Here is a 25138-nt window from a genome sequence, read left to right as displayed (position 1 = left end):
GAATGTTACAGCCAATTACTGTTCTCAGCAGTCTTATGTCATCTTCGTCAGCATGCCCGCTAAGCCCAATGATTGGTTTCAGTGGTCACATGTTGGAGTCGGGATGTCACCACTGCAGATTTGTCAGCAAAGACTCAGGAGGGTGGACAAATACAGGGTAGCAGCAATGGAGAGCAGTAAATATTGCTATAATAATAGTTCACAAAGATCCTGTATACTAATCAGGCTTCCCTGAGCGCTATATAGAGCTTTTATTTGAACGCCTCCCTGCACAGACTCTATTCTGCTATCTTGTCAGTCTTGTGGCATTAGCCAGTCATACAGCATCAATTAGCTGCCTGTCACAGAATTTGCAGGTCATGAATCTGGCTGCTAACTTAAAGAGAACCTGTCAACAAAATTGTACTAATTAAAGTACAGCTTTATATTGGTGCTTTCATATTGATTACAATGATACCTCAGGTGAAGAAATCTGTTAAGTAGAATTTATTTAATGTTTGTAAGAAGTTTCCTTGTATTCAGATTTCGAGCCGACGCCGTTCTAGCCATGAGCAGCACTTGCGCAGACTGACTTCTTGGAAGTCTTCAGGAAAATGGTGCCGGCAGCTGCACACGCACAGATTGCTCAGTGTACACTGAAGCTTGACTTTAGATCAATCTGCGCAAGCATAGCCCATGGCTAGAAATAATGGCGGGCTCCAGTAAAATGGCACCTGTTGCACTGAGCATTCAACGCATGCGCAGCCACTGGCTCCATTTTCCTAAACACTTCCAAGAGCTTAATCTGTGCAAGCACCTTACTGTAGGTATCATTTTACTCAGTATGACAAAGCCAATATGGCCCTGTCTGTACTTTATTTACTAAAATCCTGCTGACAAGTTCACTTTAAAGCTGATCAATTCTTTAGGATATTTTACTTTAAAACCAGACAGCACCTTTTCTGGTAACTTTCTTCCTTTTAACTATATTTTTTTTTATTTGAATTTTTCTCCATTAGACATACATGCATCACAGGCTGAGCTATTTAATAGACTGGGAATGACAGAGACTCATGTTGTTGACTAACAAATCTATATACCGTATTTTCCGGCGTATAAGACAACTTTTTAACCCCTGAAAATCTTCTTAAAAGTCGGGGGTCGTCTTATACGCCGGGTATCGCCTTGTACGCCGGGTGTATATGGTGGGTGGGGGGGGGAGTGGTCCTGATGACGACGAGGGGGCGTCTCACAGGAAAGTGAGTATCCCCCATTACCTCATCATAGCGCTGCAGCGTGGGGTCTCTGTGCTGGGAGCGGCGGCTGCTGTGCTGTGGGGCGGCGGCTCCTCTTCTGCAGTGTGGGGCCTCTGGTGCTGTGGGGCGGCGGCGGCGTATCTTCATGCAGTCGGGGCTCCTCCGGCATCTCCGTAAAGCTCGGAGGCCCCACGTCGCTGGCAGCTCCATCGGTACAATGCGGTGGCCTCCGGGAAAATGGCCGCTGCTCAGATTCAGATCTCGTGTCCCGAGATCTCGGGACGAGATCTGAATCTGAGCATGCGCCGCCCCCAGTGGCCATTTTCCCGGAGGCCACCGCATCACACCTATTGAGCTGCCTCCGGGAAAATGGCCGCTGCTCAGATTCAGATCTCGTCTCCCGAGATCTCGGGACGAGATCTGAATCTGAGCAGCGGCCATTTTCCCGGAGGCCACCGCATTGTACCGATGGAGCTGCCAGCGCCGCGGGGCCTCCGAGCTTTACGGAGATGCCGGAGGAGCCCCGACTGCATGAAGATACGCCGCCGCCGCCCCATGGCACCAGAGGCCCCACACTGCAGAAGAGGAGCCGCCGCCCCACAGGACAGAGACCCCACGCTGCAGCGCTATGATGAGGTAATGGGGGATACTCACTTTCCTGTGAGACGCCCCCTTGTCGTCATCAGGACCACTCCCCCCCCCCAAAAGGCACATATTCACCGGCCCTATAAGACGACATAGGGTGTATAAGAAGACCCCCGACTTTTAAGAAGATTTTATATTTTAACTGGTAAAGTTGGGGGTCGTCTTATACGCCCAGTCGTCTTATACGCTGGAAAATACGGTATATAATTGTCTAAGGGTTTTTCCGTCTGTCTGTCTCTCTGTCCTGGAAATCCCGCGTCTCTGATTGGTCGAGGCCGCCAGTGACGGGCACAGCATGGCGACAATGATGTCATAAAGGTTGCCTCGACCAATCAGCGACGGGCACAGTTTGCCGTGAATTCGCCTCGACCAATCAGCGACGGGCACAGTATCGACGTAGATGTCATAATGGTTGCCATGGCGATGATGATGTCATAAAGGTTGCCTCGACCAATCAGCGACGGGCACAGTCTGCCGCGAATTCTGGAATCATCATTGTCCATATACTATGGGGACATGCATATTCTAGAATACCCGATGCATTAGAAACGGGCCACAGTCTAGTAACTAATAACTGCCTAAGAAATCATGTATTGAAGACTGGTCTCACCAAATGTGTCATCTAGCTCTTTGTGTACCTTCTTCTGAACTTCAGGATGAGATCCCACTAAAAACAAGGCCCAGTTAAGTGCAGCAGCAGTGGTATCATGGCCCTGAATATAAAATTATAAGACAGTTATTGCATTGTTGGATTATATTACCACTAAAATGGCAAATTGTTTATAAAGCAAAACTTATTTGTAAGAATTAACCAACTAGCAGAATTATTTTTTTTCCTGCCAAGAAATTTATTTTTGGCACAGAAATTTCCACTGAAAATAAATAAAGGGCCTATGTCTGTAGGATCAACCCTCCTATGCCTATGTAGGCATGCAGGTTATAGAGAGTTGAATAAAATATTACTATGATACCTGCAAACCAATGTCTTATTTCAGAAAAATGCTAATTTTTCTTAATATGTAAATTTGTTTTTAAGATCTACAGGTCAGACACAGATCTCCCTGAGATTTTACCTCCAGAGATTATTTTAAATGAGAGGAAGCATTGGAAGTGTGAGACATGTAGATCAGAAGAGCATACTGTCAGCCATTACATGTCTCACACAGATAATGCCCCCTTCCAGTTACAATACTCTATGGTGGCAAATTCTCAGGGAGATCTATGACCCACCTATGGAACTTAACGCTCATGTACATTATAAGAAAAATATGGATTTCTCTGGAATAAGACATCAAATCAAGGTAGTATTTTATTCAGCTTTTTATGAACTGCATGCCTATGTAGATGGCTTAGGAGAGTTCAGCCCACAGGCATATTCCCTTTAAGGCTTGCACACGCCCTTAAAGTACTATTACAACTTGGGATATTTACCCACCATAAAATGTCAGTGGAAGTCTAATATTAGTTCCCTTTTTACATAGCAGTATTTCAATTTGCAATACTGAGGACATCAATTATCAACTATTCTTATTTTAAATCCATTTATCAGATAAATAATTACAAAAGAATTATCTCGCCAGAGACCACTGATTTCATTTGATTCGCCAGGTTCCCTTTCATTCTGTGGAAACCACAGCCAACTATGCACAATTTTATGTGGCTGCTATTCATTTTACTATAAGGACAGTCAAGTCCACTAGATTCAGATTCTGCTTCACTGAGGGGAATTCTGAGAGGGTAAATGCAATCGGTTTTATGGAAAGGTGGGTGTCTTCATTACATAATGCCTTTAAATAACTGATTACACTTTGGTGTTTGATTAAAATGACCCTGTTATCAGGATTCTATACCTAAAACTCAAAAGAGCAGAGAGAAACTGAATTGAAAACACCAAAAATTACAAGATTTTGGTGCAATTCTTGAGTTTCACAAAATTTTGCAACTTTTCAAAGCTTTTCCGCCACTTTTTGGTGTAAAAAAATTGATGAATCAGGGCCTTAATTCTTTAAACACTTCATTTGATTATGAAGAGTTTTGTATTAGTTTGTATAAAAAACATCTTGCCACCAAGTGATCTGTGTCTGAGGATGATATGATCATATGATGTCTCAATGGGCATCACATCTTTATTCATTGAAGTAGAGGACCGGAGATAGAAAAGAGAGAGCATGGAGGAGAAAAAGGCATATTGCATAGGCATAGTTATTATGGCTACAATACTGGGACTTATTAGAGTTTTACTTCCCCATTTATGCCTTGTTCACACACTGTGGGCTGCACATGAATTTCATCACAGATTACATGCTAAGATAGGTTTAAAAGCCCAAACATTCCCCATCCTATACATGTAAATAGGCTAGTTGTAATCCCTTTTGCATGGTATAAGACATTACCAAGTAGTTTAAACTATTGGCTGTATCATGGAAAAATATCCATTGTGGATAAACCTTGCATGGATTTGTGGACATCCACAGATTTCTTCCACGGATCATGCAGTAATTACATATTGGATTTGTTAATCTGATCCATGTGAACCCATGGCCTGCCAGTATCTATTAAGATTCATTCTTACTACAACAACATTGAAAATATTTATAATTTGTATCTGGAGGACAATATGAAAATTGGAAATCCAAGCCAGATAATGTAAAAATATATTCTAAAAATGGCTTAAAGTTAATAAGGTGATAAAGAAATCTAAGTTTTTATGTTTGTTTGTCATAAACAATTAAGAAACACTTAACCCCTTAGTGACCGAGCCAATTTCGTACTTAATGACCAGGCCAATTTTCACAATTCTGACCACTGTCACTTTATGTGGTTATAACTCTGGAACTCTTTAATGGATCCAGATGATTCTGAGACTGTTTTTTCGTGTCATATTGTACTTCATGTAAGTGGTAAAATTTATTCGATATAACTTGCGTTTATTTGTGAAAAAAATGGAAATATGGCAAAAATTTTGAAAATTTAGCAATTTTCAAACTTTGAATTTTTATGCCCTTAAATTAGAGAAATATGTCACACAAAACAGTTAATAAATAACATTTCCCACATGTCTACTTTCCACCAGCAGACTTTTGGAAACAAAATTTTTTTTGTTAGGAAGTTATAAGGGTTTACCTCTTCATGATCGGAGCTTTTTTCCAAACCTCCCTGTAGTTAACGTCTTTGAATGGCTCAACAATTTCAGCTATTCATATCCAATTACAGACAGTGAAAGTAACTTCAGATTGGTGCACTTCACGTTGAGGTCATTTCATTTTTTAGTTTCTCCACTTTCTGATGTATCGGTGCTTTTGAGGCTTCCGTGTCTGCATCTACATTTTTCAGATAATATGGCCATGTGATGGCTTATTTTTTGCGGGACTAGTTGTAATTTTGAGCGACACCATTGGTTTTAACATGTCGCGTACTAGAAAATGGGAAAAACTTTCCAAGTGCGGTGAAATTGCAAAAAAAGTGCAATCCTACAGTTGTTTTTTGTTTGGCTTCTTTGCTAGGTTCACTAAATGCTAAAACTGGCCTGCCATTATGATTCTACAGGTGATTACAAGTTCAAAGACACCAATCATGTCTAGGTTCTTTTTTATCGAAGTGGTGAAAAAAAATCCAAACTTTGCTGAAAAAAAAAAATGCGCAATTTTCCGATACTCGTAGCGTCTCCATTTTTTGTGATCTCGGATTGGCTGAGGGCTTCTTTTTTTGCGTGTAGAGCTGATGCTTTTAATGATACCATATTGGTGAAGATAAGGTTCTTTTGATCGCCCATTATTGCATTTTAATGCAATGTCTCGGTGACCAAATTGATAGATCGGGCAATTCTGAACTTGGCGATACTAAATATGTGTAAGTTTGATTTTTTTTTATTGGTTTATTTTGAATGGGGCAAAAGGGGGGTGATTTAAACTTTTATACTTTTTTAATTTTTTTAAAACCTTTTTTTTTACTTTTGCCATGCTTCACTGAGACTAGGAGCTGGCACAACTCGATCGGCTCTAACCCCAGCTTTAGCACAACCCTAACCCTTGCTTTAGCCCAACCCTAACCCTAGCTTTGGCCCAACCCTAACCCTAGTTTTATCCCAACTCACTTTAGCCCAACTCACTTTAGCCCAACTCTAACCCTAATGGAAAAATGGAAATAAATATTTTTTTAATTTCATTATTTTTACCTAACTAAAAGGTTATCTTATTTACTATTTTTTTTTTTTTTTTTTTTTTTTTAGGTCTCTTACAGTGATCAAAATGAACCAATAGGAAAAATTTCTTTGCTTGTCCCTGCGCTAAAATCTATGTTGGTTTAACCACACGTCAATTTAAAGTGCTGTAAGATTGCACTCACTGCATATGTTGGGGGATACTCGCTTGGCAATGGCATAAATGCAAACGGGCACAGTTTTTAACACAAAATAGTCTATTTATAAAAAAATAGTCTAGACTTCACAACATTAGTTTGCGGAAACTAAACACACTGGTCCGGTTATGACCAGTTGCCGTGGGTGACCGTACAGTACATATAGCAGATACACTTCTCTGCCATATATTACAATCCTCTTGTCTGGAGTTACCTTCTAGGAGCTCCGCACCTCACGCTGACTCCCTTTCAGTCCTGTATTTCTGGGAAACCTGCCTTATGGGGATCACCAACTTGCCTGGCAGGCACACCTCAGTCAGTCCAGACCCACCAAAGGACGGTAGCTTCCCCAACACAGACCACGGTCTCTCAGGTGCTTCCACGAAGACCCCACTCACAAGAACTTCCAACACAGACCATCCAGGACCACGGTCTCCCTGTGCGCTATTCAGGACATCTGTCCCCACCTGGGACCGTCCAACACACAGGTATGTAGCCCTGTCTGGTTGCTATTCTGGATGTTCGACCAACACCCAGGCCACCAGGTCCAAACCCCCACCACGTGCTATTCAGGAAGGTAGCACTACCAACACATAGGGTTTTTAGGACCTTCAGCACAGACCATTCAGGTCCAAACACTCTCAACCCATGTGACCCACACCCTGGTCACATTATAAAGCTCTAACCACCCCCACAGGTGGGAGGTATGTGTGTGTGGCTGGTTTGACCCACCCAGCTCACAGAACTAGCCCTGCCAGTCTCCCTCTAAAACAACACAATTTACTTGTAGGACTACAGGTCCAAGAACATCCTTACTTCAGGCTGGCAGTGCAGAGTGTCTTCCTCTGTGAAACACATACTGGCCATTCACAATAATTTGACTCATTACCACTGTTATGCCTGCGATTGCCATACATTCCTATGGCCTCAATACGCCTCCATGCATTTTCTGGGAAGACCATGTAGTGCCCCCTACCTGTAACAGGGGTCACTGCACACAGTGCGCATAAGAGAACACGTGTTGGGTATTACTGCTGCGGCAACCCATGAGGGCTCATCCACATTTAACCCCTTCCCGACATGTGACGGAATAGTACGTCACATGTCGGGACCCCCGCTTTGATGTGCGCTCCGGCGGTGAGCGCACATCAAAGTCGCGACATGTCAGCTGTTTTTTACAGCTGACATGTGTGCGCAATAGCGGCGGGTGAAATCGCGATCACCCGCCGCTATTAACTAGTTAAATGCCGCTGTCAAACGCAGACAGCGGCATTTAACTACCGCATCCGGCCGTGCGGCCGGATATGAGCGCATCGCCGACCCCCGTCACATGATCGGGGGTCGGCGATGCTCATCCATTGTAACCATAGAGGTCCTTGAGACCTCTATGGTTACTGATTGCCGGTGGCTGTGAGCGCCCCCCTGTGGTCGGCGCTCACAGCACACCTGCAAATCTGCTGTGTAGCAGCGATCTTATGATCACTGCTGCATAGCAGAGCCGATCGGGCTTTGCCTGCTTCTAGCCTCCCATGGAGGCTATAGAAGCATGGCAAAAGTAAAAAAAAAAAGTTTTTAAAAATGTGAAAAAAATAAAAAAAATATAAAAGTTTAAATCACCCCCCTTTCGCCCCAATCAAAATAAATCAATAAAAAAAACGCCCAACCTACACATATTTGGTATCGCCGCGTTCAGAATCGCCCGATCTATCAATAAAAAAAAGCATTAACCTGATCGCTAAATGGCGTAATGAGAAAAAAATTCGAAACGCCAGATTTACGTTTTTTTGGTCGCCACGACATTGCATTAAAATGCAATAACGGGCGATCAAAAGAACGTATCTACACCAATATGCTATCATTAAAAACGCCAGCTCGGCACGCAAAAAATAAGCCCTCACCCGACCCCAGATCACGAAAAATGGAGACGCTACGAGTATCGGAAAATGGCGCAATTTTGTTTTGTTTTGTTTTTTGCAAAGTTTGGAATTTTTTTTCACCACTTAGGTGAAAAATAACCTAGTCATGTTAGGTGTCTATGAACTCGTAGTGACCTGGAGAATCATAATGGCAGGTCAGTTTTAGCATTTAGTGAACCTAGCAAAATAGGCAAGCAAAAAACAAGTGTGGGATTGCACTTTTTTTGCAATTTCACTGCACTTGGAATTTTTTTCCCGTTTTCTAGTACATGACATGCTAAAACCAGTGATGTCGTTCAAAAATACAACTCGTCCCGCAAAAAATAAGCCCTCACATGGCCAAATTGACGGAAAAATAAAAAAGTTATGGCTCTGGGAAGGAGGGTAGTGAAAAACGAAAACGGAAAAACGGAAAAAGCTCCGGGGGTGAAGGGGTTAAAACAATCCCCCGTCATTTTAAACTTTACCATGACTGTAACAGTAGCCTTTTGAGGGTGAGGGGGATTGATATGGTTGATGTCAATATCTGGGGGGGTAATGTCTTGAGGAAATTAGCTCAGATAGAGTCCAGATGGATCTGGACCTTGGGCACATTGCAACCATCTGGGCTGAATGAAAATATAAGTTATGCTCCTTTCCTATGATCATCTGTTCAGTTACATACTTTGATTACATGGTGTAAATATTGTTTGTAAATATATGCTGTTTATTTTGGTTTTTAATTTGGTTGTTTGTCTCTTGTGCTAGTTTTAATAGCTTTAGTGTTTCCATTTGGATGACCTTCTGATACAGAAAGGTTATTGGACAGTTGTTTCCCAGGATGATAAATGATGAATCGCCGCACGAAGATTTAATCAATCTAATTGAATGATTGTTAGCTATATTGCTAATACTTTATTTTAAAGGTTGTATCATTATGTTGTAGGGTTTATTATCTGCGCCATTGAGCACCCATTTAAGTGTTGTCTAAGCAGGGGCGCCGCTATCATGGGGCAAGTTGAGCCCTTTGCTTCAGGCGGCAGTCGTCACTGAAAGACGGGGCGGCAGAGCAGCAGTCAGAACACCTGGTGCCGACTCTCCATAATCCCTGACACTTGCAGTCACTAGCGCGCCCCTGCTCACAACCCACCAGCCGGTCATCCCTGCACCTTGGCTGCTCTGTGCAAACAGGACCTGTGATGAGGTCACAGGAGGGGAGGAGTCAGAAGTCACATGATCTGGACCTCCATGGATTGCAGGACTCTGCTGTGCTGGTTGCCATGGTAAGTGTGTGTGCGAGGTGTATGTAGCGGAGCCGTGTGTGTATGAGGTGTACAGAGCAGAGCTGCATGTGTATGAGGTGTATGGAGCAGAGCCGGGTGTGTATGAGGTGTATGGAGCAGAGCCGTGTGTGTATGAGGTGTACGGAGCAGAGCCAGGTGTGTATGAGGTGTACGGAGCAGAGCCGGGTGTGTATGAGGTGTACGGAGCAGAGCTGCATGTGTATGAGGTGTACGGAGCGGAGCTGGGTGTGTATGATGTGTGGAGCGGAGCCAGGTGTGTATGAGGTGTACGGAGCAGAGCCGGGTGTGTATGAGGTGTACAGAGCTGAGCTGCATGTGTATGAGGTGTACGGAGCAGAGCTGAGTGTGTATGAGGTGTATGGAGCAGAGCCGTGTGTGTATGAGGTGTATGGAGCAGAGCCGTGTGTGTATGAGGTGTATGGAGCAGAGCCATGTGTGTATGAGGTGTACGGAGCAGAGCCGTGTGTGTATGAGGTGTACGGAGCGGAGCCGTGTGTGTATGAGGTGTACGGAGCAGAGCCGTGTGTGTATGAGGTGTATGGAGGTGAGCTGCATGTGTATGAGGTGTACGGAGCAGAGCCGGGTGTGTATGAGGTGTATGGAGCTGAGCTGCCTATGTATAAGGTGTGTGGAGCAGAGCCGGGTGTGTATGAGGTGTATGGAGTGGAGCTGGGTGTGTATGAGGTGTACGGAGCAGAGCCGGGTGTGTATGAAGTGTACGGAGCAGAGCCGTGTGTATGAAGTGTACGGAGCAGAGCCGGGTGTGTATGAAGTGTACGGAGCAGAGCCGTGTGTATGAGGTGTATGGAGCAGAGCCGGGTGTGTATGAGGTGTATGGAGGTGAGCTGCATGTGTATGAGGTGTACGGAGCAGAGCCGGGTGTGTATGAGGTGTATGGAGCTGAGCTGCATGTGTATAAGGTGTATGGAGCAGAGCCGGGTGTGTATGAGGTGTATGGAGTGGAGCTGGGTGTGTATGAGGTGTACGGAGCAGAGCCGGGTGTGTATGAAGTGTACAGAGCAGAGCCGTGTGTATGAAGTGTACGGAGCAGAGCCGGGTGTGAATGAAGTGTATGGAGCAGAGCCGTGTGTATGAAGTGTACGGAGCAGAGCCGTGTGTGTATGAGGTGTACGGAGCAGAGCCGTGTGTGTATTAGGTGTACGGAGCAGAGCCGTGTGTGTATGAGGTGTACGGAGCGGAGCCGGGTGTGTATGAGGTGTACAGAGCAGAGCTGCATGTGTATGAGGTGTACGAGCAGAGCTGCATGTGTATGAGGTGTACGAGCGGAGCCAGGTGTGTATTCAGTGTACGGAGCAGAGCTGCATGTGTATGAGGTGTACGGAGCGGAGCCGGGTGTGTATGAGGTGTACGGAGCTGAGCTGCATGTGTATGAGGTGTACGGAGCGGAGCCAGGTGTGTATTCAGTGTACGGAGCAGAGCTGCATGTGTATGAAGTAAAGAGGAGTGGGTCAGAGACCCAAAAACGACCCAAAACTCACAAATACCAATATATAAAAATATTCTTTATTAGAAAACATTTATTAAAATGAAAACAGGTAGGGGCATGGCGCCGCATGGCGCACAAAACACACCGCACAGTCATGTATAGTTACCAAGGGCGCACGGAACCGAGAAACCAAACATCCATAAACAAACTACAATTCAGCAGAGAACCATATACAGGTCCTTCTCAAAAAATTAGCATATAGTGTTAAATTTCATTATTTACCATAATGTAATGATTACAATAAAACTTTCATATATTATAGATTCATTATCCACCAACTGAAATTTGTCAGGTCTTTTATTGTTTTAATACTGATGAATTTGGCCTACAACTCCTGATAACCCAAAAAACCTGTCTCAATAAATTATCATATTGCACCCGTCCAATCAAATAAAAGTGTTTTTTAATAACAAACAAAAAAACCATCAAATAATAATGTTCAGTTATGCACTCAATACTTGGTCGGGAATCCTTTGGCAGAAATGACTGCTTCAATGCGGCGTGGCATGGAGGCAATCAGCCTGTGACACTGCTGAGATGTTATGGAGGCCCAGGATGCTTCAATAGCGGCCTTAAGCTCATCCAGAGTGTTGGGTCTTGCGTCTCTCAACTTTCTCTTCACAATATCCCACAGATTCTCTATGGGGTTCAGGTCAGGAGAGTTGGCAGGCCAATTGAGCACAGTAATACCATGGTCAGTAAACCATTTACCAGTGGTTTTGGCACTGTGAGCAGGTGCCAGGTCGTGCTGAAAAATGAAATCTTCATCTCCATAAAGCATTTCAGCCGATGGAAGCATGAAGTGCTCCAAAATCTCCTGATAGCTAGCTGCATTGACCCTGCCCTTGATGAAACACAGTGGACCAACACCAGCAGCTGACATGGCACCCCACACCATCACTGTGGGTACTTGACACTGGACTTCAGGCATTTTGGCATTTCCTTCTCCCCAGTCTTCCTCCAGACTCTGGCACCTTGATTTCCGAATGACATGCAAAATTTGCTTTCATCAGAAAAAAGTACTTGGGACCACTTAGCAACAGTCCAGTGCTGCTTCTCTGTAGCCCAGGTCAGGCGCTTCTGCCGCTGTTTATGGTTCAAAAGTGGCTTTACCTGGGGAATGCGGCACCTGTAGCCCATTTCCTGCACACGCCTGTGCACGGTGGCTCTGGATGTTTCCACACCAGACTCAGTCCACTGCTTCCTCAGCAATCTTCCTCAGGGTCCGGTCACCTCTTCTCGTTGTACAGCGTTTTCTGCCACATTTTTTCCTTCCAACAGACTTACCATTGAGGTGCCTTGATACAGCACTCTGGGAACAGCCTATTTGTTGAGAAATTTCTTTCTGGGTCTTACCCTCTTGCTTGAGGGTGTCAATGATGGCCTTCTTGACATCTGTCAGGTCGCTAGTCTTACCCATGATGGGGGTTTTGAGTAATGAACCAGGCAGGGAGTTTTTAAAAGCCTCAGGTATCTTTTGCATGTGTTTAGAGTTAATTAGTTGATTCAGAAGATTAGGGTAATAGGTCGTTTAGAGAACCTTTTCTTGATATGCTAATTTATTGAGACAGGTTTTTTGGGTTATCAGGAGTTGTATGCCAAAATCATCAGTATTAAAACAATAAAAGACCTGACAAATTTCAGTTGGTGGATAATGAATCTATAATATATGAAAGTTTAATTGTAATCATTACATTATGGTAAATAATGAAATTTAACACTATATGCTAATTTTTTGAGAAGGACCTGTACAGCTGTATTCCCCGTAATGGGTAAGTTAACATGTAATGTATAGTATAACATGCTACAAAATGGATGCACTATCTCAATGTAAATACCATAATGTATAAGGAGTGCTCATTACTTCTAAATAGGATGCGAGACTTCCAGGGTCCGTGCGCCCACCCCGACATGCGTTTCGGTAACACACCTTCCTCAGGGGGCACGGTTCCGTGCGCCCTTGGTAACTATACATGACTGTGCGGTGTGGTTTGTGCGCCATGCGGCGCCATGCCCCTACCTGTTTTCATTTTAAAAAATGTTTTCTAATAAAGACTATTTTTATATATTGGTATTTGTGAATTTTGGGTCGTTTTTGGGTCTCTGACCCACTCCTCTTTGTTAATATAATTAGCGACTAGTTCGTTCATTTAGTCCTCACGTTTATCAGCATAGCCATATTTTTCTCTGTCGCCCATGACGGCACCACGGAGAGAGGGGATCCGCCCACCAAGGACAGGAAACCTACAGATAAAAAGGGCGGTACCACTCTCCCGCATCAGTTGGTTTCCTGTCCTTGATGGGAGACCTACAGACTTACCAGAAGGAAGATAGTCGTGGGATTCCGGGGCCAATCAGTCCGACTCAGGCAGCTGGGGTCCCTCTGCCTCGGCTGGTGTGGTCACCCGAAGCGCCACCGCTGGGGCTAGTGGGCCTCTAGGGTGTGCGGGGGAGGTGACATGGAGTTCGCGGTCACCTCCCTAGGTAAGATGCAGCAGCGGCAACATCCAGGGGGGTCCCTCTGTGGTTGCGGGAGGAGCGGCGCGGCTCTCCCTTTGGAAGTATCAGCCTGCACTCTGCATAGCCGAACGGCGTGCAGGGACCGCGCGTTAGTGCAGGCTGCAGGATGGCACACTCCGCAGGCGCCGGAAGAGGAGCTTCTGCGCTGGCGCATAATTGAATCAAGCGGTGGGAATCGCCGCTGCATAAAAAGAGGCTGCTTCAGTAATCCGTCGGTAAAGGAACCGCAGCACGAGCCGCGGCACAGGCCGCAGCGCAAACCGCAGCACTAGCCACAAAAAAAAAAAATGCCACAGCAGCGATAAACATACAGGGGGGTCCCTCTGTGGTTACGGGGAGAGTGGCGCTCTCCCCCCTGAAGCATAAGCCTGCAATCTGCAAAAGCCGGGGCCCCCGGTGTGCAAGGGAAAAAAAAAAAAAAAAAAAAGCTGCATGCTGCCTCTCCCTGAATCTTCTCCAGGGAAACACCTGAGCTCAGCCTACTTCAGTTGCCAGGCCTGGACCTCATGGGGGAGAGAATATCATTGACAGCAATGCAGCACTCCTGATGGGACGCCGCTTCCCCTTATGATGGGCTCTCGGCGTCACCAGCTCCCCCTGTTTTTTTAGCAGGTATGGAGCCAGCACAGGTAAGTGCATGGTGGAATGTTCTGTTGATAGCTCATGCCTTTGTGCAAAGCTGTGCTAGAGCTTCATATGTGAGGTATGTTTTCACATATACACAGGCAGACCTTGGACCTCTAGGCTATAATAAGGCCATATGTCCAGGCTACATCTCATGATTTGCCTTAAGTTAGTTGCATGTCTTGTCTGCGCAGAGACTTCAAAGTGACCTTTGGAAGCATGGTTTTCACTTTTTTTTTGTGAGGGGGGTCTGATAAACAGGTGTCTCACTTTTCTTTGCAACTTAACTACTCTATGCATTGGGAGGACATATAGTGTTAATGGAGCACTTTGCCTCCATGAAGACTGCCCTTCAGCTGCGACTCATTAGTTAGCTCCTTCGGGTGGGGTCAGTCTGACAAATGAGATGTACTATTCAGAGTGGAGGCTTATCCGTATCTCTGAGAGATTGCTCTTTTGCTTGTAACTATGTGCCAATTTTCAAGCATGACTGTAGCTCTATGCTTTATATTGTGTGTGTGTGTGTGGCTGAACATCATATAATAATAATGGTCTTTATTTTTGTATAGCGCTAACATATTACGCAGCGCTTTGCGGACCTTGTCATCGCTGTCCCCGGTGGGGCTCACAGTCTGAATTCCCTATCGGTGTGTCTTTGGGGTGTGGGAGGAGGCCGGAGTGCCCGGAGGAGACCCACGCAAACACGGAGAGAGCATGCGGGCTCTTTGCAGATGTTGTCCTGGGTGGGATTTGAACCCGGGACTCCAGCGCTGCAGGGCTGGCCACTAAGCCACTGTGCTGCCCCATATCATACGGCATCATGATACTTTTATGCATTATATTGAGTGCAACACATTGCATCATGTTTCCTCTATGCATCGTATTGAGTGCCTCTGTGTGTCATATTGCATCTTAGAGCCTCTATGCATCTTACCGAGTGCCCCTGCATGTCATGGTGCCTCTTTGCATTATATTGCGTGTCTGTGTATCATATTGCTTCTATGCATTATGTCGTGTGTCCCTGTATCATGTCACATCATAGTGCTTCTATGCATTATATTACATGCCTCTACGTATCATATTACATCATGGTGCCTCTATGCATTATATTGCATGCCTGTATGTAGCATTTTGCATCATAGTACCTCTAGGCATCGTATTGAGTGCCTCTGCGTGTTGTATTGCATCATGGTGCCTCTATGCATCGTACTGAGTGCCTCTGGGTGTCATATTGTATCACAGTGCATCAATGCATCATACTGAGTGCCTCTGTGCTTCATATTGCATTATTGTGCCTCTACGTATCATATTGAGAGCCTCTGTGCATCATGTTGCATCATAGTGCCTTTATGCATCATATTGAGTGCATCTGTGCTTCATGTTGCATCAGTGCCTCTATGCATCATATTGAGTGCCGCTGTGCAGCATGTTGCATTGTAGTGCCTTTATGCATCATATTGACTATCTCTGCTTCATATTGCATCATTGTGCTTTTATGCATCATATTGAGTGCCTCTGCATCATGTTGCATCTTAGTGCCTCTATGCATCATATCGAGTGCCTCTGTGTATCATATTGCATCATAGTGCCTCTGTGCTTCATGTTGTATTATAGTGTTTCATATTGCCTCTGTGCATCATGGTTCACAGTGCCTCTGTGCATCATGTTGCTTCATGTCGCATCTTAGTGCCTCATATTGCCTTTATGCATTGTATTGCATTATATTGCATCGTGGTGCTTCATTGTGCTTTTTTGCTTCACATTGCACATTGATGCATCAAAATGTGTGCTTACGGGCATCTTATTGCTTCAGTGCCCCTGTGCCTTAGGGGGTATCATTAGTATCATAGTACCTCTGTGCTTCCTAGTACTTCGGGTTTGGTATTTTCTTTTTTGGCTCTGGGTTAGACCTTCTGATTTAGGTTATGCAGCCACGCACAAGGTATATCGTGGATCTACCATTTCACATTTTTGTCTTGGGCCCCAACTCTGGCTTATAGAGTCCTAGCGGTTTTATACCCAGTTCCAACTTCTGTTGATTCATTCTTTACAACAGGGCTTAGCTGAGCTTTGCTTGAATTGGCTGAGTAAATTAGCAGTTCTTCTGTATGGAACAGTTTTTCTCAACCTATAAAGGGACATACTACTGTCCTGGGAGCAGAAAATACCAAGAGGTGGAAGGAAAAAATCCTTACCAATTACCACATATGACAATCAGGCTGGTTTCCTCGATTAACATCCAGTAGACAGATTCTCGTCCCATAAGTCTATTGTACTATGGTTACCAGGGACGGCATGTCTGCCTTTGGCACCGTGTGGCGAATCAGCACCTCTCTGGTGGGAAGAATCCTGTTTTTCTCTAGCCATAGAGTATGGCTACTCCCTCCATGGCTGATAACACTGACAAGCTTGCCTTTTAGGATATGTATATGTGTGTAATGTCGGTAAAATAGGAGCGATGATCCACGTTTCCCTTTCAGCGTTTCTAATGAGAGGCCAACTCTGGTAATGTTAGGAAATATTACCTGCCGGATTGTGTATTCCTTAGTTGCAATAATATCCAACCCTTGTTTGGGGTTTAGACACCTAAGGATTCGGAATAGACGTGATCTCCTGGATGAGTAATGTGTGTACATCCTAATGCTCTGCCATTATTCATGTACTAACTGTTATTGGTTTGATCTTCCCGCAGTCCAGGACCGGAGGCTAGTGGCACGCGCGGGGTGAGAGCGCGCCCTTATGACACAAGCAGACGCCGCGGTGCATGACTGGGTAATCCAGTCTGAACAGGCACATGTTGCTTCTCCAAGTCCCCTCCTCGTGGAAATATAGAGCAGGTGGTCGGGGGCCGGTACTCTGAGGCCTAATATGTGGAAATGGCACCCAGACTTCTCTGGGCATCTCCTCAGAATATTAGCCATAATATTCATTGTGAATGTTTCCAGGAGTGGAGTAGACCATATAGGAACCACCTTTCAGGTTCCAAGTTAGAAGAGGGAGTTTCCAATAACAGCTGTCTAAGAGTTTCTGCAAGGAATTGGAACAGGGGCTAGCCACAAATACTTTAAAAGTTCAAGTCTTGGCTTTAAGGGCCCTGTACAATTCTGACCCGGCTGGGTATCGGGGATATCCAGGTTCATCAAAGCGTTGGCCAGGTCTAGACCCATCCCCTCTCGGTTTACTCCTCCTTGGAATTTAAACTTGGATCTTATATCCCTATCCAAACCTCCTTTTGAACCCCGGTCAGAGGTTTCTCTGGGAATCTGTCCCTTAAAACATCACTTTATGAATCGGTGGGTTCCCAGGTTTATCAGGGCAGCAGGTTGTTCGAGGCCACTTCCAGTAAAAGTTCCCTTCAATGGGATTTATTTTTGGTCCTTAAAACCCTGTCTAAACCGCCCTTCAAACCCTTAGAGGATATCCCATTAAAACTCCTATCCCTCAAAACATCCCTGCTCGTCGCCCTCTCATCTCCTCGTAGAATAAGCGACATACAGGCACTATCTTCTAACCCTCCTCATACACGGTTTTTAGAGAATAGGGTTACTCTCAAAATAGATCCTGCATACCTCCCGAAGGTGGCATCCCGGTTCCACAGATCTCAAGAGATATCTCTTCCCTCCTTTTGTCTTAACCCTAAAAATAGGGAGGAGGAATCATTGCATACACTAGATGTCAGGAGATGCTTCACGTAGTACTTAGAAGCCACCAGAGAGAATAGGGAGGATGCCTCTCTTTTTGTGTGCTTTCAGGATCCCTGGAAGGGGAAAAAAGCCTCCAAAGCTACTCTGGCGAGATGGATCACAGATGCTATCAGCCTATCATACTCATCAAGTGGAATGTCTATTTCCGGGGAGGTCAAGGCTCACTCAACGAGAGCAGTGGCAGCTTCTTGGGCGAGAAGGCCGGAGCTTCGATTGACCAGTTATGTAGAGCTGCTACTTGGTCATCACCTTCCACATTCTATAGGCACTATAGATTGGACCTTATCTCCTCTTCGGACCTTACTTTCGGTAAAGGGCTCTGGAAGCGGTGGTCCCTCCCTGAATGTACAAATCTATGAAATCTCTCCGTGGTGCCGTCATGGGCGACAGAGAAAAATATAGTTCTTACCGATAACGGTATTTCTCTGAGCCCATGACGGCACCCGTACATTCCCTCCCTTCACTCATGGGTGTGCACGTTAATATAGTGCCATAGTTTATTTTATGATAGGTCACGCGGTATCTCAATTAAGTTAAGTAATATTGAAACTAATAAGCTGTTCCATAGTCTCCCATCGTTCTCTAGTAAACAACTGATGCGGGAGAGTGGTACCGCCCTTTTTATCTGTAGGTTTCCTGTCCTTGGTGGGCGGATCCCCTCTCTCCGTGGTGCCGTCATGGGCTCAGAGAAATACCGTTATCGGTAAGAACTATATTTTTCTTTATTGTATTAGGTTTTTTTCTGGGGATATCTGTATTATGCTGTCTTTTGTCGTGTTCCTGTTTAAATGTGTATGAGGTGTACGGAGCAGAGTCGGGTGTGTATGAGGTGTATGGAGCAGAGCTGGGTGTGTGCGAGGTGTATGGAGCGGAGCCGCGTGAGTACTAAGTGGAGCCGTGAGTGCAAGGTGTACGGAGCACAGCCGTGTGTGTAGGAGTAACTATATGTGGCCATTATACAGTATGGAGCATCATGTGGGACCATTATACAGTATGGAGCATCATGTGAGGCCATTATACAGTATGGAGCATTATGTGTGCCCATTATACAGTATGGCGCATCACGTGTGCCCATTATTCTGTATGGAGCATCATGTGGGCCCATTATGCAGTATGCAGCATTATGTGTGACCATTATACAGTATGGAGCATTATGTGTGCCCATTATACAGTATGGAGCACTGTGTGGCCATTATACAGTATTGAGCATAATGTGTGGCTATTATACAGTATGGAGCATCATGTGTGACCATTATACAGTATGGAGCACTGTGTGGCCATTATACAGTATGGAGCATCATGTGTGACCATTATACAGTATGGAGCATCATGTGTGGTCACTATACAGTATGTAGCATCATGTGTGGCCATTATACAGTATGGAGCACTGTGTGGCCATTATACAGTATGGAGCATTATGTGTGGCCATTATACAGTATTGAGCATTATGTGTGGCCATTATACAGTATGGAGCACTGTGTGGTCATTATATTGTATGGAGCATCATGTGGGGCTCATACTGTATGGACCAATATATGGGGCATGTTATTCTGTATGGGGCGCGGTGCGGTGCCCACAATACTGTATGGAGTAATATATGGGGCTCATTATACTGTATGGAGCAATATATGGGGCTCATTATTCTGTATGGAGCACTGTGGTGCCCAAAATACAGTATGGAGGACTATACTGTCTGATTTATGACCTATTGTAGAATGTACAATAGTTATCACTCATGTAATGTATGGGGGGACTGTATATAAGATGGGAGCCCTATAGGGGGGCTGTACTGCATATGTGTTTGGGGGGGCGCCGTTTTGAAGTTCGCCTCAGGCAGCAGTGTGGCTAGGTTCACCCCTTTGTCTAAGTCCGGATAGTTTATTTTTACAGTGTGCAATTTGTTTGCCGGCTGTGCTCCCTATGCCTTCACGAGCATGGCTGTGTTGCCTCCGTGCCTCCTCTCAGCTCTCGGCATCTTTTGTGATGTGATTGGCATTAGGTACCACCCACCGTGTGACTCTGGGAAGCGTCATGGTAGGCATGGCAGCACGCGTGTCATCACGGCCGGGGACGTCACTACCGGTCACGTGACGCCGTCCTCGGACTAGCAGTAGTCACCGCATTTAGGTTAAAAGAAGCACAGGAGATGGGTTGTGTGTATCCCCTGATACCCCTCTGGACCTGCATCGGAAGCTGCGCACTCTGCACATGGATTATTTGATTGAATTGTGTCAAGTGACATAAGCTGTTTCATTAAATTTGAGGACAATTTTTGGGGACCTATGCCCATTAGGTATTTGGTCTTGTTTTTGTGCAGTTCCAATACTTCTACTCAATATGGGGAATATTGGTTAATTGATATGGCGCTTACCCTTATATTTTCTACTTACATGCTGTAATTTTGTTTCCATCAATTTCTGGTGCAGTGTACTTGTGGGGTGGGTGTGCCCTTTTCTTAATGGCGTATATGTACAGCTATATGTCAACAATCATGGTGTGAATGTTTTTCATTATCCCTATTCCCATTTGTGCCAATTTTTATAATATTCAATAAAGTGTTCATTTTTTGTTTTAAATTTGGACTAGTACATCATTTCTTCTTTTGGTAGCTGTTTCTCTAATTCCGATGATGTGCGATCACATCAGAGGAGAGAGAAAATGAATGGAAAGTCGTCCTTTTATTTATACCCTTAATAATGCTGATCGCAACACCGGGGTCGGTAAAAATAGACCCGAATTATGTTATCTGGGGTCTCGGTTACCCTGGTAGCTGAGACCCTGGAGAAATTCCTACTCTGGGGGTGCTATACACTTATTCCTCAGTGCCAATAAAAAGCGGCGCTGTGGTTTAAGTACGCTTAACTGCCGCCATTAAAGGGTGTATCAGCGGTCGTTAAGGGGTTAATTTTTGTTTCTGCTGCACAATTTTTTGTTTCCACTGCACATTTTATTGGCCTTTTAAATGCATAAAAAATATTTAAAAGCTAAATGTTGTAATGTACAGGTGCTTCTCACAAAATTGGAAAATCATCAAAAAGTTAATTTATTTCAGTTCTTCAATGCAAAAAGTGAATCTCATATATTATATAGATCCATTACAAACAGAATGATCTATTTCAAGTGTTCATTTCTGTTAATGTTGATGATTATGGCTTACAGCCAATCAAATTCCAAAAGTCATTAACTCAGTAAATTAGAATACTTTATAACACGAGCTTGAAAGATGATTTAAAAATCCGAAATGTTGGCCTATTGAATTGTATGTTCAGTTAAAGCACTCAATACTTGGTTGCAACAATTACTGCATCAATGAGGTGTGGCATGGAGGCCATCAGCTCTGGCACTGCTGAGGTATTATGGAAGCCCAGGTTGTTTTGATAGCAGCCTTCAGCTTGTCTGCATTGTTGGGTATGGTGTCTCCTCTTTCTCTTGACAATACCCCATAGATTCTCTATGGGGTTAAGGTCAGGCGAGTTTGCTGACCAATCAAGCACAGTGATACTGTTGTTTTTGAAATAGGTATTGGTACTTTTGGCAGTGTGGACAGGTGCGAAGTCCTGCTGGAGAATAAAATTTCCATCTCCAAAAAGCTTGTTGGCAGAGGGTAACAGGAAGTGCTCTAAAATTTCCTGGTAGATGGCTGAACTGACTTTGGTCTTAATAAAACACAGTGGACCTACACCAGCAGATGGCATGGCTGCCCAAACCATCACTGATTCTGGAAACACTAGACCTCAAGCAGCTTGGATTGTGTGCCTCTCCACTCTTCCTCCAGACTTTGGGACTTTAATTTCCAAATGAAAAGCAAAATTTACATTCATCTGAATAAACACCTTGGACAACAGAGCAACAGTCCAGTTCTTTTTTCTCATTGTCCCAGGTAAGACGCTTCTGGCGGTGTCTATTGGTCATGAGTTGCTCGACACAAGGAATGCAACACTTGTAGCCATGTCCTGGATACGTCTGTGTGTGGTGGCTCTTGAAGCAATGACTCCAGCAGTAGTCCACTCCTTGTGAATCTCCCCCAAATTTTTGAATGGCCTTTTCTTAACAAACCTTTCAAGGCTGCGGTTATCCCGGTTGCTTGTGCACTTTTTTCTACCACACTTTTTCCTTCCACTCAACTTCCCATTAATATGCTTGGATACAGCACTCTGTGAGAAGCCAGCTTCTTTAGCAATGACCTTTTGTGGCTTACCCTCCCTGTGGAGTGTGTCAATGACTGTCTTCTGGACATCTGTCAAGTCAGCAGTCTTCCCCATGATTGTGGAGCCTACCGAAACAGACTAAGGGACCTTTTTAAATGCTAAGGAAGCCTTTGCAATTATTGTTTGTTAATTATTCTAATTTACTGAGATAATGACTTTTGGGTTTTCATTGGCTAAAAGGCATAATCATCAACATTAACAGAAATAAACACTTGAAATAGATCAATCTGTTAGTAATGACTCTATATAATATATGAGATTGATTTTTTTATTGAAGAACTGAAATAAATTACCTTTTTGATGATCTTCTAATTTTGTAAGGAGCACCTGTAAGTGTTGTGAATGTCACAATATGTTTAGATTTAAAAAGACAAAGTGACAATAACTTTCTATCATGCTTATACCTCAAACATGAATGTATCCACTTCTTCACGGATATCCTTATGGCTCATTGTGTTGCCTGCCTCATCAGTTGCTTTCAGAAGCATATCTAGGAAGGCACTCCTTTTTTTGGTTTTCTTAGCATCACTATCATCATCTTGGTCAACATTGGATTTGACGTTCTTTAGTTCCTGGGCTCTTTCTAAAATTGTCTAAAGCACAAAAAATGTAATAGATTTTAAAAAACAATATATTTCAGTGACACCTTGGTATTAGCCATCAGAATATGACATAAGTTTTTTTGTATTAAAGTAAAATACCTGTAGCCACATCATAATGTCTAACACAATGCAACCGGGTAACTGTATACCAAAAATAATTATATAGTATAGAGCAAAATAAGTCAGAGCCCAGATTTATATATGATGTGATCCTTGGGTGAGGATCAGTTTCTTACCTTCTTTTCAGCACAAAATGGGATGGGAAACTATCATCTGAGATAAAATCTCTGTGGCATTTGCTGATTTATGTTCAAAACTAAGGGTCCATTTAAATGAGCCAATTGGAGGTACTAAACCAATCGACGGTCATTAAAAGCCTGTTTATGCAGACAGACTGCTCTAAATTATGTGCATTGAACTATCTGTAAGACATTGTTCTCACAAAAAGCTTTCTGCTGCATTTCTGCGCCTACCAAGTAAATTAGGTTACTTGAGTTTTTCATTGCATTTTTTAGTATATTTATTTGCATGCGTTTTTATTGCATTTTTTACCTGCAGCTTTTCCATGTCTAATGTAATTCTATGTGTAAAACCTGGGCAGAAAACATGGACATGCTGGCGATATGAAATACGCACCGAGGGTTTGTTTACAACAGTGAAAAAAAAACAACACAGTGGGCATGAAATTTTTTATAAATTCCATCCACTTTGCTGTAATTGTAAGATGTTGCATTTTTGATGCAGCAAAAATCTGCAGAGTCAAAGACTCAACAAAAACCTATCGTGGGCACACAGATTAGTAGACAGACATTTCTAAACCAGTGTTACATATAATACAGGCACCACCACTAACCTGGTCAGTAAATGAATGGAGAATTTTTAAGTTTTCATTATGTCTCTTTCCAGTTTTTAAATGATAATAAATAAAATCTGGCCACAGCCAAGGCATCATCTGACGACGTTGTATCATATCACTCATTCTAATAGGGAAAACAAAGAAAAATACATGTTTTACCCATTGAACATTTTAAAGCATCAGTTTCTCTTCAAATAAAATTAACAAATAGGTCAGTAATCCCACCATTCATGTCTTCAAATTCCACCAAAGACAACATCTGCAAGGAGTTTGTATGTTCTCCCTGTAATTGCGAGGGTTTCATCAGAGTTTTTCGGTTTTCTCCCACACTCCAAAGACATACAGATAGGGAATGGTCTCAATGGGGATAGTGAATAGGGGATCTGTAAAGCACTATATACAGCGGGTGGAATAAGTATTGAAAATGTCATCAATTTTCTAAGTTGATACACTGAACAAAAAGGTAATAATGTTTTGAACTTTTGACTTACAGGCTAAATGTCTCACCATTGACTACTGTTTCAAACATGAGACTGCTATCATTTTATAGACAATCATCTTGGCTATCTCATACATAATTTTGACTTGCAACTATTTAGCATATGATTACTTATTCAAATTCTTGTGCTGTCATTGCATTGTTACTGTTTAGCTTCTGGTGGTGAAAGTATATTTTACTTTCTGTATACTACAAATTACGACCTGTTCTCACATTCCCTAATAGCTCAATGTGTTAGTGTAACAACCCTGTCGGCATCACTGCATGGCCTCCCATCCCCCACCTGCCTTACACACCAAATTACTCACTACTCTGGGCCATGCTGTGTGTTCTGTCCTCTGCCGGCTCCTTGCTGTGAAACCTCATGTCTCCTGCTAGCTGGCTTCATGCTTCTTGGCTGTGTGCTTAGGGCGGCGGCCCCGGCACTTCCTGTTTCTTATAGGGTTAGTGTGCACCTTCCTAAGGTGTCCCCAGCTAATTGCCAAGAGGCTTCAGGTACCTAAGGCATCCTTGCCCATTGGAGGACACCTGAGCAACGATTTCTCTCAGTCAGTGACTTGCTGCTGTGTTGCCAGGTCCTGTCCCTGTTTTCTGCCTTCCCTCTGGGCTGCATTCCCAGACCTGTTACTGTGCTATATGTGTCTTGTGTTCCCGCCTCCCTGAGGACTGCATACTTAGGCCAGAATCCTTGTCCTGCATTTGTTCCTGAGTTGGCCCTTGTCTGTACTGCATCCTATTCCTGTACCTTATCCCACACCTGACCTTGTCTGAACTGAGTCCTTTACCTGTGTGCATTTGTATCCCTGTCTGTTGCCTTTCCTATTCTGCTGTGTGTTTCCTTGTGGTCTCTGCATCCTGTGACATTGCTCTGCACTCTGCTCTGCATCCCGTGACTTTGCCTTGTGGCTCTGCTCCGCCCTTTGCTCCGCACCCTGCGGTTCTACTCCATTCTTTGCTCCGCACCCTGCGGCTCTACTCTGCTCTTTGCTCCGCACCCTGCAGCTCTACTCCGCGCTTTGCTTCGCACCATGCGGCTCTGCTCCGCTCTTTGCTCCGTACCTTGCGGCTCTGCTCCGCACCTTTCGGCTCTGCTCTTTGCTCCGCATCCTGCAGCTCTGCTTCGCTCTTTGCTCTGCACCCTGCGGCTCTGCTCCACTCGTTGCTCCACACCCTGCGGCTCTGC

The 25138-nt window shown here is 44.2% G+C and overlaps 1 protein-coding gene across 1 annotated transcript in view; it reads right to left on the bottom strand.

The window, feature by feature from the left end:
* Window positions 1-25138, bottom strand: part of CYP4V2 (cytochrome P450 family 4 subfamily V member 2) — a 184876-nt gene that overhangs the window by 24700 nt on the left and 135038 nt on the right. The window contains exons 6-8 of the mRNA XM_077279636.1: window positions 23454-23580; window positions 22403-22591; window positions 2491-2593 (exon numbers count right to left, since the gene is read on the bottom strand). Of these exons, the coding sequence (XP_077135751.1) occupies window positions 2491-2593; window positions 22403-22591; window positions 23454-23580 (419 nt within the window). The remainder of the gene's footprint in view (window positions 1-2490; window positions 2594-22402; window positions 22592-23453; window positions 23581-25138) is intronic.

This window comes from Ranitomeya variabilis, chromosome 1 (genome assembly GCF_051348905.1).
Source record: "Ranitomeya variabilis isolate aRanVar5 chromosome 1, aRanVar5.hap1, whole genome shotgun sequence".
Taxonomy (NCBI): domain Eukaryota; kingdom Metazoa; phylum Chordata; class Amphibia; order Anura; family Dendrobatidae; genus Ranitomeya; species Ranitomeya variabilis.
The sequence above is the reverse complement of the archived record's forward strand: the minus strand, read 5'-3'. Positions and strand labels throughout refer to the sequence as shown.